Genomic DNA, 15,897 nt, shown 5'->3' on the forward strand with positions numbered 1-15,897 from the left:
TCAGACCATGATGCACAAATTTTACCACTAAAAGGCTTTTGTACTCAAACAAATGTCACATATAACTATAAACTATGTAGGAAAGTTAATGCAATAGCAATAGAGCTTTTCAAACCTTATCAAGGAACAAGAGTGGGAGGATGTTTATAGTGCAGATAACATAGATGATAAATATAACGTTGACCTTGACACATTTATCATGCTCTTTGAGAGTTACTTTCCATTAGAATGTTTGAAAAGGGGTACTAGCAGTAATAGGCAACCTGGGTGGCTGAAGTTATCATTGTAGAGTGGGATAGGGGTATCCTGTTGAATACAGTGGGTATTACATCAAAATGTAGTCCAATCAAGGTACAGTAGCCCATTACACACAGTATTGTAAGGTGCTTAAAAATGTTATTAGGAAGGCAAAGAGTGTGTGAATGCAAATAGAATACTTAGTTCACAGGATAAAACTAAAACCATATGGTCAGTTGTGAAGGAAGTGTTTGGTCAGCAGCACAAGTTCAGTGACATAAAGTCAGTTCATAGTAAAGATATTTCTGTTACCAATAAATCAGATAGCCCTATATGTATAGATTTAATAATCATTTTCAGAGCACTGCTGGTGAATAAAAAAATATTTAGTTTGTACAGGGAATCATATAACTCTCTTGGCAAATGCCTTTCGGGGATTGATGTCTGAAATACTCGTCTGTGATACAACCAAAGAGGAGAAAGAGTCAATAATTAAATCATTTGAAGACTAAGTACTCTCATGGATATGATGGAGTGCCCAGCGGAATATTAAAGTACTGTGCTGCACATGTTAGCCCTGTATTTAGCCATATTTGTAATTTTTCGTTTAGGAATGGTCAATTTCCTGAACGATTAAAGTACTCAGTAGTAAAGCTGCTTTAGAAAAAGGGAGAAAAGGATAATGTAGACAATTTTATACATATTTCCATGTCATCAGTGTTTGCTAAACATATTGAAAATGGTGTGTATGTAAGGATAATTGATCATCACATGATTTGCTATCAAATGTACAGTTCGGCTTCAGAAGTCGTTTATGTTGTCTTTTCTCTGTGAGGTACTGAATGGGTTAAACAAAAGGTATCGAACGCTAGGCATATTTTTCGATTTAACTAAGGCATTTGATTGTGTTAATCACAAAATATTGCTCCAGAAGTTGGAGCATTCTGGCATATGTGGAGTAGCTCATAATTTATTTAAACATAATTTAAAAGAATTTTTGGCAGCCAACTCCTTCTATTCCATCCATGAATTTCTCAACAAAGGCAGTAGACCATTTTAATGAAAATTTATTATACTTTAATAGTACTACCTAATGTGTGAATGATATATGTATGGAAAGCAGATGTAAGTCTTAAGTCTATAAATAGTGGAAGTTTAATTTTAAATCTTGTACATAATTTGACTGTTCTTAACTTTGGCAATACTTGGTTGTAATAGCCAAGTAACTTGCTACTGTGTGAATGATGGATTTAATGAAAGCAGATGTAAGTATTAATCCTGCAAATATTAAATGTTTAATTTTAATTCATGTACATAATTTTACTGTTTATTGACTGAAGATCATTAAAATAAATGAAAATCAAGTTTTTCTAATTTCATTTTTGTAGTGTGTTTGTCAGACATGTTCCACACCCAGGAGGATCCCCTCTTTTGTGGGTCTATGGAATGAATAATAAATCTAATCTAATCTAAACCTCTTACTTTAGCGACAGACAGCAACCGGTCATTATTCACAATATTGAGAATGGCTGTGATGAGGGGTCTGAGTGGGGTACACTCAAGTCCGGGGGTGGGGGGGGGGGGGAGGTGCCCCAGGGATTAGTGTTGGGGCCACTCCTCTTCCTTACTTACATAAATGATATGCCCTCTAGTATAAAAGGTAACTCTAAAATATTTGTGTTTGCTGATGACATTAGCTTGGATTAGCATGGTAGTAATGGATGTTGTGTGCAACATTGTCCCAGTTTCAAATAGTACAGTTCATGAGCTACATTCAGGCTTGTATAAAATAAACTAACGCTAAATCACAGTAAGACTCAGTTTTTATAGTTTCTAACACACAATTCAACAAAACCTGACGTTTTAATTTCACAGAATGAGCATATGATTAGTGGAACTGAACAGTTCAAATTTCTAGGTGTTTAGATAGACAGTAAACTGTCGTGGAAAGCCCACATTCAGGATCTTGTTCAAAGACTTAATACTGCCATTTTACTATTCTAACGGTATCTAGAGTAAGTGATCATTCAACTCGAAAATTAGTCTTATGTTTTGGGTTAACCGTTGCTATTCTAAAAGGATATTTTTGGCTCAGAAACGGGTGGTTTGGGCAATAAGTGGTGTAAGTTCATGAACCTCATTCACGAATTTTGACATTGGCGTCAATGAATATATTCCTTACTAACATTTCTTGTTGACAATATTAGCTTATTCCCAAGAATAAGCATCTTTACTCAGAGATCAAACCTGAATTTGAATCGGACTTCCTTAACTCTTGTGCAGAAAATTCTGCTGCATGTATTTTCAATAAGCTACTGCTCGAATTCAAAAACCTTAGCAGTAATCCACGTGCTTTCAAATTGAAACTTAAGAGTTTACTCATGGATCACTCCTCCTATTCTGTCGAGGAGTTCCTTGAAAAATTAAGCTGATGCTTGTTGTATTGTTGCTTGCGTTTACTTAAACTTACAGATTGACTTTTTTCGGGTTCAGAAACATTCTATTTTTATCTTTTATTACTTTGAAGTTGTAATTTCATGTACTGACATGTTCCATGACCTTGGAGATTTGCTCCTCAGTTTGGTCCTACGGAACTAGACGTGTAATACGTATAATAAATAAAAAAAGAAAGAGGCAATGGCTATCGTGTGGGGTTTTAAGAGATTTCGTTATTATCTAGCAGGACGACATGTAAAGGTAGTCATGGACCACATAGCTCTGACATTCTTAACTACAAGTAAACTGAGACACAGCCACTTGATAGGATGGGCATTGGTGTTGCAAGATTTTGACTTTGAAGTGATATACAAGCCTGGTAAAACACATACCATACCTCATGCATTGCCAAGGCTCTCACTTGATTCCCTGGGAACAGCCGTGAGCAGACCAGGAGGAGGAGAAGTTGGGGTAAATTTATTAAAAGGATTACAGCATGAAGATTATGTGGAGAGGTTCTTGAGGAAAATATGAGGAGAAAAGTACTTAGGATGATGAAATAAGTCCTAGCCAGGCATAAACATGAATGTGTGTGGATGCTTTTTGGTTATTATGTGTATTTAGAGAGGAAAGATCATGAGAACTGGTGTTCAAGTGTCAGTTGTTATCCTTTAGTTACTATATTTGAATCTATTCGGAATTATGGATTTTCATGATGACTTTACCACATTTAAGGGATGAATTGCATATATACTGAGATATTGTTACCCATTAGAGTGTGAGAAGTATTAGTATTTTGTATACTGTAGTATTTATATGACCTAGATATGAACCATTCTGTGAAATATGTTAATAATAGACGCTCAAAAGTAGAAAAAACAATTTGTAAGCAATGAGAAAGACATTTCTTTAGAGATTGAGCTTGTAATGACGACACTAATGGTAGATACATATATGCATTATTGAGTAGAGACTAAATTATTGTCTTTTATCTGCATTTGAAGTAAGTATTATTTGTTATGTATTATGTTTCTGGCCACTGATCTATTAGGTTAAGTTGTATTAGTCTAATTGGAGATAGTTGTCTCCTGTGATGTGTGGTGCTAATATGGTAGGGTTTTGATTGTGTTCTGGACAGCAAACCTCACTGAGATCAACAGAATGAAGATAGTTTGTTGCAATACGATTCAATAGATATCCAGAGTTGTATAGTTCATCACTTGCAGTAGAGAGGAATTTTGTTATAATCTATATGTGATAGTATTGTTTCAACAAATTACAATTTTGAGTTGTGTCATTAGGATAGTTTGTAATTTAGATGTGATCTGTTATTTAGAGGAGGTTTACGACTGGAGTCACAGGATTTACCATTCACTTTTTAAATTCCATTATACTCGTATTTATATGTTTATTCGCTTTTTATGACTCTGAACTCTGTCTATATTCTTCTCCACCTCAGGTTTCATAGAAGTCCTTTTGCTGGTAGTATGTAAGGGGTCAACCGCCCCTCACATACTGAGTACGATATATCTTTACCTCACGTAGATCGCAGTAGGTATTATCGACAATCGAGCGCCCAGTGCGCCAGAAAGTACTCAATGTTGAGACTCCGAGCAAGTAAGTTGTTGGCTGCTAAGCGAGCAGGGCAGATTTCGGCAGGACGACCGACCGCGCTTACAATTGTGTAATGGCTGTGTGTGTTATCCAAAGCTGTGGGCCTGACCTCCAGCAAGTACGGAAATGGAATTAACTGAGTGATTTGTTGACGTGTTTAAGTGTTCATTTGTGCACCGTGATTACGCGAAAAACGCGCCGGGCACTCACAATTTGGATTGCAGTGTGGGTGTGCATTCAGAGCTACCTCAAGAATATTGGCGTGTGACGATATTAACAGGTGACCTGTGACGAGTTAACTGTTATTACTTTGTCAGACTAAGGGAGTAACTACCTAATTCGTGCTGTTTAGACAATAGATATAAACATTAACAGCAAAGTATGTATCAATTATTGCTACCTGACATCCTAATTGGATTTGATACGGAACAACTCCCGCTCAAATATTAACCAATCAGCCTCTATCAGTTGCACACAGTCAAAACTGTTAGGCTATAATCAACTGGTCAATAACGGTGGTTAATAAGGGAGTGTTTCAACTCCACCTACCTTTCCACTTTTATGGTCTGTTAACTCCCGTCGTGCGACCATAATCACATCTGTATCCTCTTCACATTAATTGACTCAGCAAAATGACAGGTCCGCCAATGCACTGCCCTTTTATACCTTGTGTACACGATACTAACGTCATATACAGATGTATGTATCGCTTTCGCAGGACTTTTGTCGCCCGAGTGTATGTTAGTATGTCTTTACGTGTGTAACATTGTTTTCCATACATTAACTCGTGATGTGGTTTCAGAGTTGACAATCTGTCTCGTTTTACAGGAGTTTTCCATCCATGGTGGCCGCATTGGTGCCGACACGACGCGCAGCAGTTGTCTGGGCGCTGGCGACGTCAGTGTCGTTGCTGCTGATGTACAGGTGCTACCAGGAGGAGTTTTCCCTGCTCGATACCGTCATTGGGCACGCAACAGGCACAGGTTAGACAAACATGCCCACATACACACACACACACACACACACACACACACACACACACACACACACTGAAGAGCAACAGAAAGAGACACACTTGCCACTGCGAGTATGCAGAAGTGCTGCAACACAACTTGCCATGGACTCGACTAATGTCCGAAGTAGTACCGGAGGGAACTGACACAGTGAATCCTGCAGGACTGTCCATAAATCCGTAAGAATACGAGGGGTCGGAGATCTCTTCCGAGCAGCACGTTGCGAGGCATCCCAGATATGCTCAATAATGTTCATGTCTGGTGAGTCTGGCTGCCAGCGGAAGTGTTTAAACTCTGAAGAGTGTTCCTAGAGCCACTGTGTAGCGATTCTGGAAGTGTGGGGTGCCGCATTGTCCTGCTGGAATTGCCCAAGTCTGTCGGAATGCACAATGGACATGAATGGATGAAGGTGATCAGACAGGATGCTTACATATGTGTCACCTGTCAGAGTCCTATCTAGACATATCAGGGGTCCCGTATCACTCTAACTGCACGCACCAATTATAGAGCCTCCACCAGCCACCAGCTTGAACAGTTCCCCTGCTGACATGCAGGGTCCATGGATTCATGAGGATATCTCAGTACCCATTAGCGTCCATCCCCTCGATACAATTTGAAACGAGACTCGTCTGACCAGGCACCACTCACACACTAAGAAGTTTCGTCGCATGGAGGTATGTATACAAAGACCACATATACATCCACATACCTCCACGTGATGAAACTTCTTAGTGTATGAGTGGTGTGCCTTACATTATGTGCATATATACACAAAAAGTGCATTATACAGTTTTCGCTGCTGCAAGATGATGAAAAACCTGCACTGCAACATGATGGCACGGATTCTTCTTTGTCAGGTGACGAAACAAAAGGCGAAATCTACTGTAAAACGTGAACTAGCCGTTTGTAGGTGAACCTGTTGGTTCGAAACCGGCAACGGCGCTGTTAAATAAACAAATAGCACGGTAAAAAGTGGCTGGTTGCCGTAATCTTTTGTGTAAGAGTCAGCCTATATTCTACACACAGCCACGGGGTCAAACTTTCAGTTTCTGACAATATAGCATGAACGACAGTAAAGGAGTGATTTTGGAGTAACGCATCACGATACGAGGGCTATGCCGAAAGTTTTTAGCAGCCCGTAAACCGTAAGGCGGAGGACAATGGGGTTGTTTTCATTCGAAAGAGTGATGGTTTTCGACCTTGGGACGTGCGCGCGCAGCCCCTGGCTAGCGGTGTTCCCCCCACAGCGCGTTAAGAAAGCACAGGCAGTGCTGAGTCAGAGACGGTGCAGGATGGAGCTGTCGCGCCGCAACTTTCAATCCATGATTTTTACGATGATAAAAAGGGTTTAAGTGCTGAAGAATGCCATTCTTCTTTGTTACGTGGTTTTGGTGAAGCTTCCCCTTCTAGGACCACAGTTGGAAATTGGTTTCGCGAGTTTTCGAGGGGTCGGCAGTCAATGGAAGATGAACCTCGTCGCAGTCGGCCAGCAACAGCTGTGACTCCTGACAACATTGATGCTGTGAGGCAAATGATCAAAGAAGATCGACATCTTACATTTTGCGACATTGAAGGGACGCTAAATATTGGATCAACAGCAGCACAGACCATCGTTCACAGTCACTTAGGCCTTACTAAGAGATGTGCCCATTGGGTGCCACATTCCCTGACAGAGAGCCAAAAGGAGGCGAGAGTGGACCGGTGTCGTTTCATGCTCGAAAAATTCAATATCGTCACAGGTGATGAAACGTGGGTCTACTATTATGACCCTGAAACAAAGAAACAGTCTTCTGTGTGGTGCTTTCCAGGGCAGGAACAACCCACAAAAGTTCGACGAAGTCGGAGCTCTGGAAAAAAAGATGGTGGCAACTTTTCCCACAAAGATCGGGCATCTCACCTCTGTGACCTCGGACACACGTCGTACAGTCAATGCTGAATGGTACGTGAACGATTGTCTTCCAAAAGTCATCGCCACATGGAAGTCACAGCATCCAAAGTCCAAGAGTGGGCACCTTCTGCTGCATCACGACAATGCATCTGCGCACAGGGCTGCCAGGACGATGGACTTTCAAAAAGTGCGAGTCTTACCCTATCCCCCCTATTCACATGACCTGGCCTCCTCTGACTTCTTTCTGTTCCCTAAGACTAAGGAAAAAATTCGAGGGCAGCGGTTTTCATCAGATAAAGAGGCCATTGCAGTGTACGAGAGTGCACTAAGCGACATCCCAAAAGAAGCTTGGACTGACACATTGTCTAAGTGGTTTCACAGAATGGAAATATGTATACATGCTAATGGAGAGTATTTTGAAAAGTTGTAAACGTTTTTTTGCAAATATATTTTTTTTCACACATTCTGCTAAAAACATTCGGCATAGCCCTCGTATACCCTGTGGCAATCCTAATCTTGGTGAATGGCTGGACAACGTTACCTGGAATCTTGTGTCATGCCGACAGTGAAGTAAAACAGAAGTGGTGTTACGGTATGGGGGTGTTTTCCGCAGTTACTGTGTAGTCCCTTTATTGCACTTAAAAAAAAGACGTTAAATGCAAAAAGATGTGAACACGTTCGGCTGCATTCAGTACTGCATACATTTCGGAGACAACATTTGTTTCTACCACCACAGCAGCGCACACTACCATAAAGCAGCCTCTGTTAGACGATGGTTTCTGAACAATAACATTCCAAAATTGGACTGGCCTGCCCAGAGTCCCGACCTGAATCCAATGGAGCACCTCTAGGATGAGTCAGAACGTTGGCTTCGCTCCAGACCCCAGTGCCCAACATCGCTGCCCAACCTGGTGTGCACTCCGCATCCGCGCCTCCATCTGCACTGAAGCGCCAAACAAACTGGTACAGGCATCCGTATTCAAATAGATGTGTAAACAGGCAGAATGTGGCGCTGCGGCCGGCAACGCCTATATAAGACAACAAGTGTCAGGCACATTTGCTAGATCGGTTACTGCTGCTACAGTGCCAGGTTATCAAGATTTGAGTGAGTCTGAACGTGTTCTTATAGTCGGCGCACGAGCGCTGCGACACATCATCTCCGTGGTAGCGTTGAAGTGGGGATTTTCCCGTACGACCACTTCACGGGTGTACCGTGAATATCAGGAATCTGGTAAAACATCAAATCTCCGACATCGCGAAAGCAGGACCAACGAAGACTGAAGAGAATCGTTCAGCGTGACAGAAGTGCAACCCTTCCGCAAATTGCTGCAGAATTCAGTGCAGAGCCATCAACAAGCGTCAGAATACGGCCATTAAACGAAACATGATCGATATGGGCGTTTGGAGCCGAAGGCCCACTCGTGTACCCTTGATGACAGCACGACATCTGGCCCTGTCAACACTGTTGAAACCTGGAAACATGTTGGCTGGTCAGACGGGTCTCGTTTCAAATTGTATCGAGCCGACGGACGCTAATGAGTATGGCGGCAACTCGTCAATCCATGTACCCTGCATGTCAGCAGGAGACTGTTCAAGCTGGTGAAAAGTTTGTAGTGGGCTTGCGCAGTGGGAGTGTAATGGGACCCCTGATACGTCTAGACAGGTGACACGTATGAGAGCATCCTGTCTGACCACCTGCATCCATTCATGCCCATTGTGCATTCCGAAGGACTTGGGGAATTCCAACATGACAATACGACACCCCATACGTCCAGAATTGCTACAGAGTGGCTCCAGGCAGGCACTCTTCTGAGTTTAAATACTTCCGCTGGACACCAAACTCCCCAGAAATGAACATTACTGACCACATCATGTTCAGAAGAGATCTCCACCCCGTCGTACTCTTACGGATTTGTGGACAGCCCTGCAGGATCCATGGCGTCAGTTCCCTCCAGCACTACTGCAGACATTAGTCGAGTCCATGCCATGTCGTGTTGCGGCACTTCTGCGTGCTCACGGTAACCCTACACGATATTAGGCAGGAGTACCAGTTTCATTGATTACTCTACATTTCACAATTAAGGGTCTAGCAGAGGGTTTAGTGAACGGCTTTCAAGCTATTTCTCTACCACTCCACTTGTTGTGACTTGGCAAGACAGCCAAGCCACTATGAGATAGCCGAAAGGCACGCGTTTAAGCTCACGCAGGCTGGCGTGAGGTCTGGAACAGTTAAAGGAGTTGAGTCTAGTAAAAAAAGTACGTAGCTTCTGGAATACTTAACTTTAATCCATAATTGGTGAACATCGCTCTGACGGTACATGCACCACAAGATAAATAGCAAAAGATAATGGCGCTTTGCTAGGTCGTAGCAAATGACGTAGCTGAAGGCTATGCTAACTATCGTCTCGGCAAATGAGAGCGTAATTTGTCAGTGAACCATCGCTAGCAAAGTCGGCTGCACAACTGGGGCGAGTGCTAGGAAGTCTCTCTAGACCTGCCGTTTGGCGGCGCTCGGTCTGCAATCACTGATAGTGGCGACATGCGGGTCCGACGTATACTAACGGACCGCGGCCTATTTAAAGGCTACCACCTAGCAATTGTGGTGTCTGGCGGTAACACCACACCACTATCGAAAACAGCTCGCTGAGGAAAGGGACGCTTGAATCTTCCACGCGAGCTCTTATTTCTCTTATTTTATAATGATCGTCGTATCTTCCTGCGTGGGTGGGTGCCAACTAAATATTTGTTTCTCCCTATGTAGATGGGCGCCAATAAAATATTTTCACACTCTGCGGAGAAAGACGGTGATTGAAATTTTATGGGAAGATTCCGCTTCAATGAAAGAAACCATTGTTTTAATGATTTCTGTACCAATTCGCGTGTCTTATCCGTGGCACTTTGTCCCGTACTTTGTACTCGCACAAAACGAGCTGTTCTTATGTGAACTATTTCGCTGTCCTCCGTCAATCCTACATGATGCGGATTCCTCACAGCACAGCAGGCGGACAAGCGCAGTCTAGTACAACTACGTGTTCTGCCAGTAAATCACAGTCCTTGCCTTGCTTTCCCCATTATCTATGTGATCGTTCCAATTTAACTTATTCGTAATTGTGATCCATAAGTATTTTGGTGGATCTAAAGCTTTTAAATTAGTGTTATTTATCGTGTAACCGAAATTTAGCAGATTCTTTTCACCAATCGTGTGGATGACCTGTCACTTTTCATTATTTAGAGTCAACTGACACTTTTCGGACCATACACATATCTTGTCTGAATCATTTGGCAATTGGGTTTGATCATTTTTGGACTTGGTAAATATTTGCATCATCGCCAAGCAATCTAGGAGGGGTGCTCAGAACGTCTCAGGAACAGGAACATCAGAAGGCCTTGGGGAACGCCAGATATTACTCTTGCTTTATGTGATAAAATACCGTCAATTACTGCTAACTGTGATCTCTCTGACAGGAAATCTCGTATCCAGTCACACAACTGAATCGATACTCCATACGCACGTAATTTAGTTAGAAGTCGCTTGTTTATTTCTCGTTCAGCTACAGGCAAAGCGTGATACACTTACAAACATCAACATAAAAATTTAAATTAACATTAACAATGATTTACAATAAAATTTTCAGTGTTTCCAGCCACAAAAGTGCTTGGTCACTTATCACATGTATGTCCATCAGATTTCCTCCCTTAAGTCCGTGTACGTCGCACTCAACTATATGCTGCATGGTTTGACTCTCTCCGCACTCACAATTGGGGTCCTGGGAGAAACCCCACTTTTTCAACAAATATCCACACCGACCAACACCTGTCCGCAGACGATTTAGAGTTACCCACACTCTACGTTGGAGTTGGAAGCCTGGAACTCGTTGCGATGGGTCCTCAATAAGGAAACTGTTATTCACTTTGCTTTCCTGCCATTGCTGTTTCCACAGGTTATCGATATCAATCTGTTGTTTGAGTTCTTTCCAGAAGGGATTTCTTGACTTCAATCTGTCAGGGAGAGGAGGTAGGTCCCTGAATTTTTCTTTGTACCTCTGGATTGCTCTTTCACGTCTAATCGAGGGTGGTTCGATATTGGCAAGGACGGGCAGCCAAGGTTTCGGGGTGGGTCTTACTGTTCCTGTTATGAGCCTCATTGTCTCGTTAAGTTGCACATCAATATATCTGACATGCCTACTGCGGGCCCAGACGGGTGCGCAATATTCCGCTACACTATACAGAAGTGCCAGTGCTGATGTGCGTAGAGTTTCAGTGGAACATCCCCAGGTTGTTCCTGCCAGTTTCATTATGATGTTGTTTCTTGTTTTCATTTTTTGGGCGACTTCGTACAGGTGGCTCTTATATGTGAGAGTGCGATCTAGCTTAACACCCAGGTATTTTGGCGTTCTATCGTTTTTCAACAATTTACCTTTTATTTGCACTTTTAGCTCACGATTTGCATCTTTGTTACACAAGTGCATTATTGATGCCACGGATTTAGTCGGATTTACTTTGAGGTGCCAGTTGTCATAATATTGTTGTAGTCGTTCCAGATCCCTGTTTAAAATTTCTTCCAGTTCTTCGAAAGTGTTGGCGTGAGCCGCGATAGCGATGTCATCTGCATACATAAAAGAACGAGATTCCAGGTTTGGGATGTCCGCTATGTATAAATTGAAAAGGCATGGAGCCAGCACAGACCCTTGGGGGAGGCCATTTTGTAGTGTCCTGTAGCTGCTTGTTTTCCCATTCAGAGATACCTTGAATCTCCTGTTTATCAACATATTTCTGACTAGATCTATGATCTTCTTGCATTTCACGACTTTTGACAGTTTATACAGTATCCCTTTTGAAAGTCGCTTGTGAGGAACGGTGTCAAAGGCCCTCTGGAAATCTAAAAACATTAGAATAAGTTTGACATTCTCTGGATGGCACTCATTGCTCCGTGTAAATAAAGAGCTAGTTTTATTTCACAAGAACGATGTTTTCTGAATCCTTGTGGGCTCTTTGCAATAAATCACTGTTTTCGAGGTAATTCATGACGTTGGAACACAGTGTATGTTGCAACCATGTTCTTTCTCTCAACCATTATGTTTTGATAAGAACATGTAATTTGACACAATATACGTGCATGTACATTGTTCCATTGTATTTATGGCGTCATACGTCAAATTTATAAAAAGGTCTTCGGAAACCTAACACTTAGCCTGATACTTTTGTAGTACCATGATTAACGTGTTACATCATGTTTTATTACTACCTGACGTTCTGCCAGGCCTATCCAGTTTCTAACTGCCCTATGCAGTTTTTGTTAATACTGTCTTCATTACTGCTACTGCTACTACTACGGACCATACACATATCTTGTCTGAACCATTTGTCAATTGGTTTTGATTATTTTTTGACTTTACAAGACAGTAAAAATTGCGTCATCTCTAAACAATCTAAGAGGGCTGCTCAGATTGTCTCCTTATCGTTTACGTAAATCAGGAACAGCAGAGGGCCTGAAACACTTCCTTGGGGAACGCCAGGTATTACTTCTGTTTTATTCGACAAAATTCCGTCAGTTACTGCGAACTGTGACCTTTCTGACAGAAAATCTCGTATCCAGTCGCGCAACTGAGACGATACTCCGTATGCACGAGATTTGATTATAAGTCGCTTGTTAGGAACAGTGTCAAAGCCCCTCTGGAAATATAAAAATATAGAATCAATTTGAGATCCTCTGTAGATGGCACTCATAGCTCCGTGAAAATAAAGACCATTGTTTTATTGCACTAGAGCAATATTTTCTGAATCCGTGTGGGCTATTTTCACTAAATCATTGTTTACGAGGTAATTCATGACGTTTGAACACAGTATATGTTCCAAAATACTACCGCAAAACGACATTAGTGATATGGGTCTGCCGGCCGCTGTGGCCGAGCGTTTCTAGGTGCTTCAGTCCAGAACCACGCTGCTGTTACGGTCGCAGGTTCGAATCCTGCCTCGGGCATGGATATGTGTCATGTCCTTAGGTTAGTTAGGTTTAAGTAGTTCTAAGTCTAGGGGACTGATGACCTCACATGTTAAGTCCCATAGTGCTTAGAGCCACTTGGCCCATTTTGAAAGGAGGATCTGGAAAGAAGGATTCTACGAAAAATCATGGCTGCCATCCTGACTGAGGCTGGCTGGAAACTTCAGGGTAAAAAAGACTACCAACATGTGGAGACCACGAGCGAAAAGGAGGCTGATATTTCTTGGACACGTACGGAATAGACAACGACAGACTATCCAAACACTCGTTTCATCATTCCCTTTCTATATTTATCTGGGGAAGCTCCCTTTCCTGATCTAGTCACCCCTCAGTGAGTGTGGAATTTTATCAACTACTGGTCCACAACCAGGGGAGAAACCGACGCAGTCTACGGGCTGGTGAAACAGTGGCTGCAAACTTAGCACCGCCAAATTTATAATTTAGCGGAACGGATAACAGGGAGGGAAAATGAGGCAGTTCCATCCAGGGGACAGAGCGTATGTTTTCTAATTTAGTTCCTTTTTCAACGCATCTATGAGAAATGAAGGGCGAAGGGTAGCACACGGTGATGTGCAGACCCAGTGAAGTCTCTTTTAGCCTTCATTTTTACTTTGATATCTTTATGCATTTATATTGGCCGCTCATTTCTTTATAAAGCTCTCGGTTTCATAGGATGTTGTAGATTAGTTACCATTGAACTCTTTTATTTTATCCTGCTAAGAAAAAAATACGCATTTACAAGAGTAACGATTTACTCCGTATTTGTTGCGACAAATGTACATAGCATGGAGGTGAGGGTTCTTATGGAATGTTAGTTTTAAACACGCGCACGATACAGAAGGAAAGAAGGAGGATCTTAAGTGGTCAGCATTGCGTCTGGGCACGCCGCGAGAAAAGATACCCGTAAATTGAGTCAACTTGCACTAGATGTGGCAAACAATCGAACATAAGATGCCTCTAATGAATACGTTCAATACAATAGAGTAGCGAGGAAGAAACAGAGATTGGAACATGGGAAGGCGAAGTATTAAAAGCATTTCAAATTTCGCATTCGTAGCCCACCGAGCTCAGGGAAAATACGACAAATAACACAGCAGGCGTTGCTGGCGCTTCAAAGATCAATTCTATTCTTCTGTAATTTTGGGGGTAAATTTAGCAAATGAACTTTAGAGTTCAGCTACTTCTAATGACTCTGGGCTGTATCTGAGAAATATTCTGGCTTCCGACACTACGCCTGCGACCACGTGGGTCTACCCAGGGACCTTATCTGATTTCTACCACAAAGAAAACGGAGTAAATAATTTATAAAATATACCGTGAGGCGGCTAAAATTGATTTGAGTTGATTTGGTAGCACAAATCACCTACGATCATCTACACTCGCTTTATCCGGAATACAGCACAGGGAATAAACACATCTACATCCATACTCCGCAAGCCACCTGACGGTGTGTGGCGGAGGGTACCCTGAGTACCTCTATCGGTTCTCCCTTCTATTCCAGTCTCGTATTGTTCGTGGAAAGAAGGATTGTCGGTATGCTTCTGTGTGGGCTCTAATCTCTCTGATTTTATCCTCATGCTCTCTTCGCGAGATATACGTAGGATGGAGCAATATACTGCTTGACTCTTCGGTGAAGGTATGTTCTCGAAAGTTTAACAAAAGCCCGTACCGAGCTACTGAGCGTCTCTCCTGCATAGTCTTCCACTTGAGTTTATCTACCATCTCCGTAACGCTTTCGCGATTACTAAATGATCCTGTAACGAAGCGCGCTGCTCTCCGTTGGATCTTCCCTATCTCTTCTATCAACCCTATCTGGTACGGATCCCACACTGTTGAGCAGTTTTCAAGCAGTGGACGAACAAGTGTACTGTAACCTACTTCCTTTGTTTTCGGATTGCATTTCCTTAGGATTCTTCCAATGAATCTCAGTCTGGCATCTGCTGTACCAACGAACAACTTTACATTATCATTCCATTTTAAATCACTCCTAATGCGTACTCCCAGATAATTTATGGAATTAACTGCTTCCAGTTGCTGACCCGCTATTTTGTAGCTAAATGATAAGGGATCTATCTTCCCATGTACCACAAAGAAACACCTATTAAAACACGAATATTTGATCCAGAGATATAGCAATTCGTTAATACTTAACGTTTCGCACGAGTTTATGTTTAAATATGATACAGAAATGAGCATAGACACTTTGAAACCTATGAACTCCCCACCACATGGCACGAAACAAAGGACAAGAACTTTTACATTTTGAACGGATTTCTGGCTAATAAAGTGAAAAATCAGCACAGTTCTTGCAATAGATTTACCTACACAAGCACTTTAACATTTTGAACGGATTTCTGGCTAATAAAGTGGAAAATCAGCTCAGTTCCTGCAATAGATTTACCTACTCAACCTAATGCTGCAAAGAAAAATGGATTACGTAACACATAATACATTGAGATACCTTTTTCCATCAAACTCGAGACAGGCGCACTGAAGGCACGTACGCTCACTCTCCCGTCTTCTTTTACTCTCCTCGAAAATGGCGGACATCCGGAGGTCCTCCGGTGCCTAGTGGAGGGGATGGCCGAACGAATTGGCTATGACCAACCTCACCACGAGAAATAGGAAGTTTTCGGACTATCTTTGGTCACGACCTACCCGTGTTCCATCTCTGCCATTACAGAAATGAAGTTGGCACTACTACAGAA

At 42.1% G+C, this 15,897-nt stretch overlaps 1 protein-coding gene across 1 annotated transcript in view; it reads left to right on the top strand.

Annotated features, from left to right (window-relative positions):
• The window catches only part of LOC126210256 (galactoside alpha-(1,2)-fucosyltransferase 1-like), a 283,214-nt gene that overhangs the window by 163,375 nt on the left and 103,942 nt on the right, over positions 1 to 15,897 (top strand). The window contains exon 2 of the mRNA XM_049939447.1: positions 5,116 to 5,270. Within this exon, the coding sequence (XP_049795404.1) occupies positions 5,129 to 5,270 (142 nt within the window). The 5' untranslated portion in view covers positions 5,116 to 5,128. The remainder of the gene's footprint in view (positions 1 to 5,115; positions 5,271 to 15,897) is intronic.

This window comes from Schistocerca nitens, chromosome 10, assembly GCF_023898315.1.
Source record: "Schistocerca nitens isolate TAMUIC-IGC-003100 chromosome 10, iqSchNite1.1, whole genome shotgun sequence".
Taxonomy (NCBI): Eukaryota; Metazoa; Arthropoda; class Insecta; order Orthoptera; family Acrididae; genus Schistocerca; species Schistocerca nitens.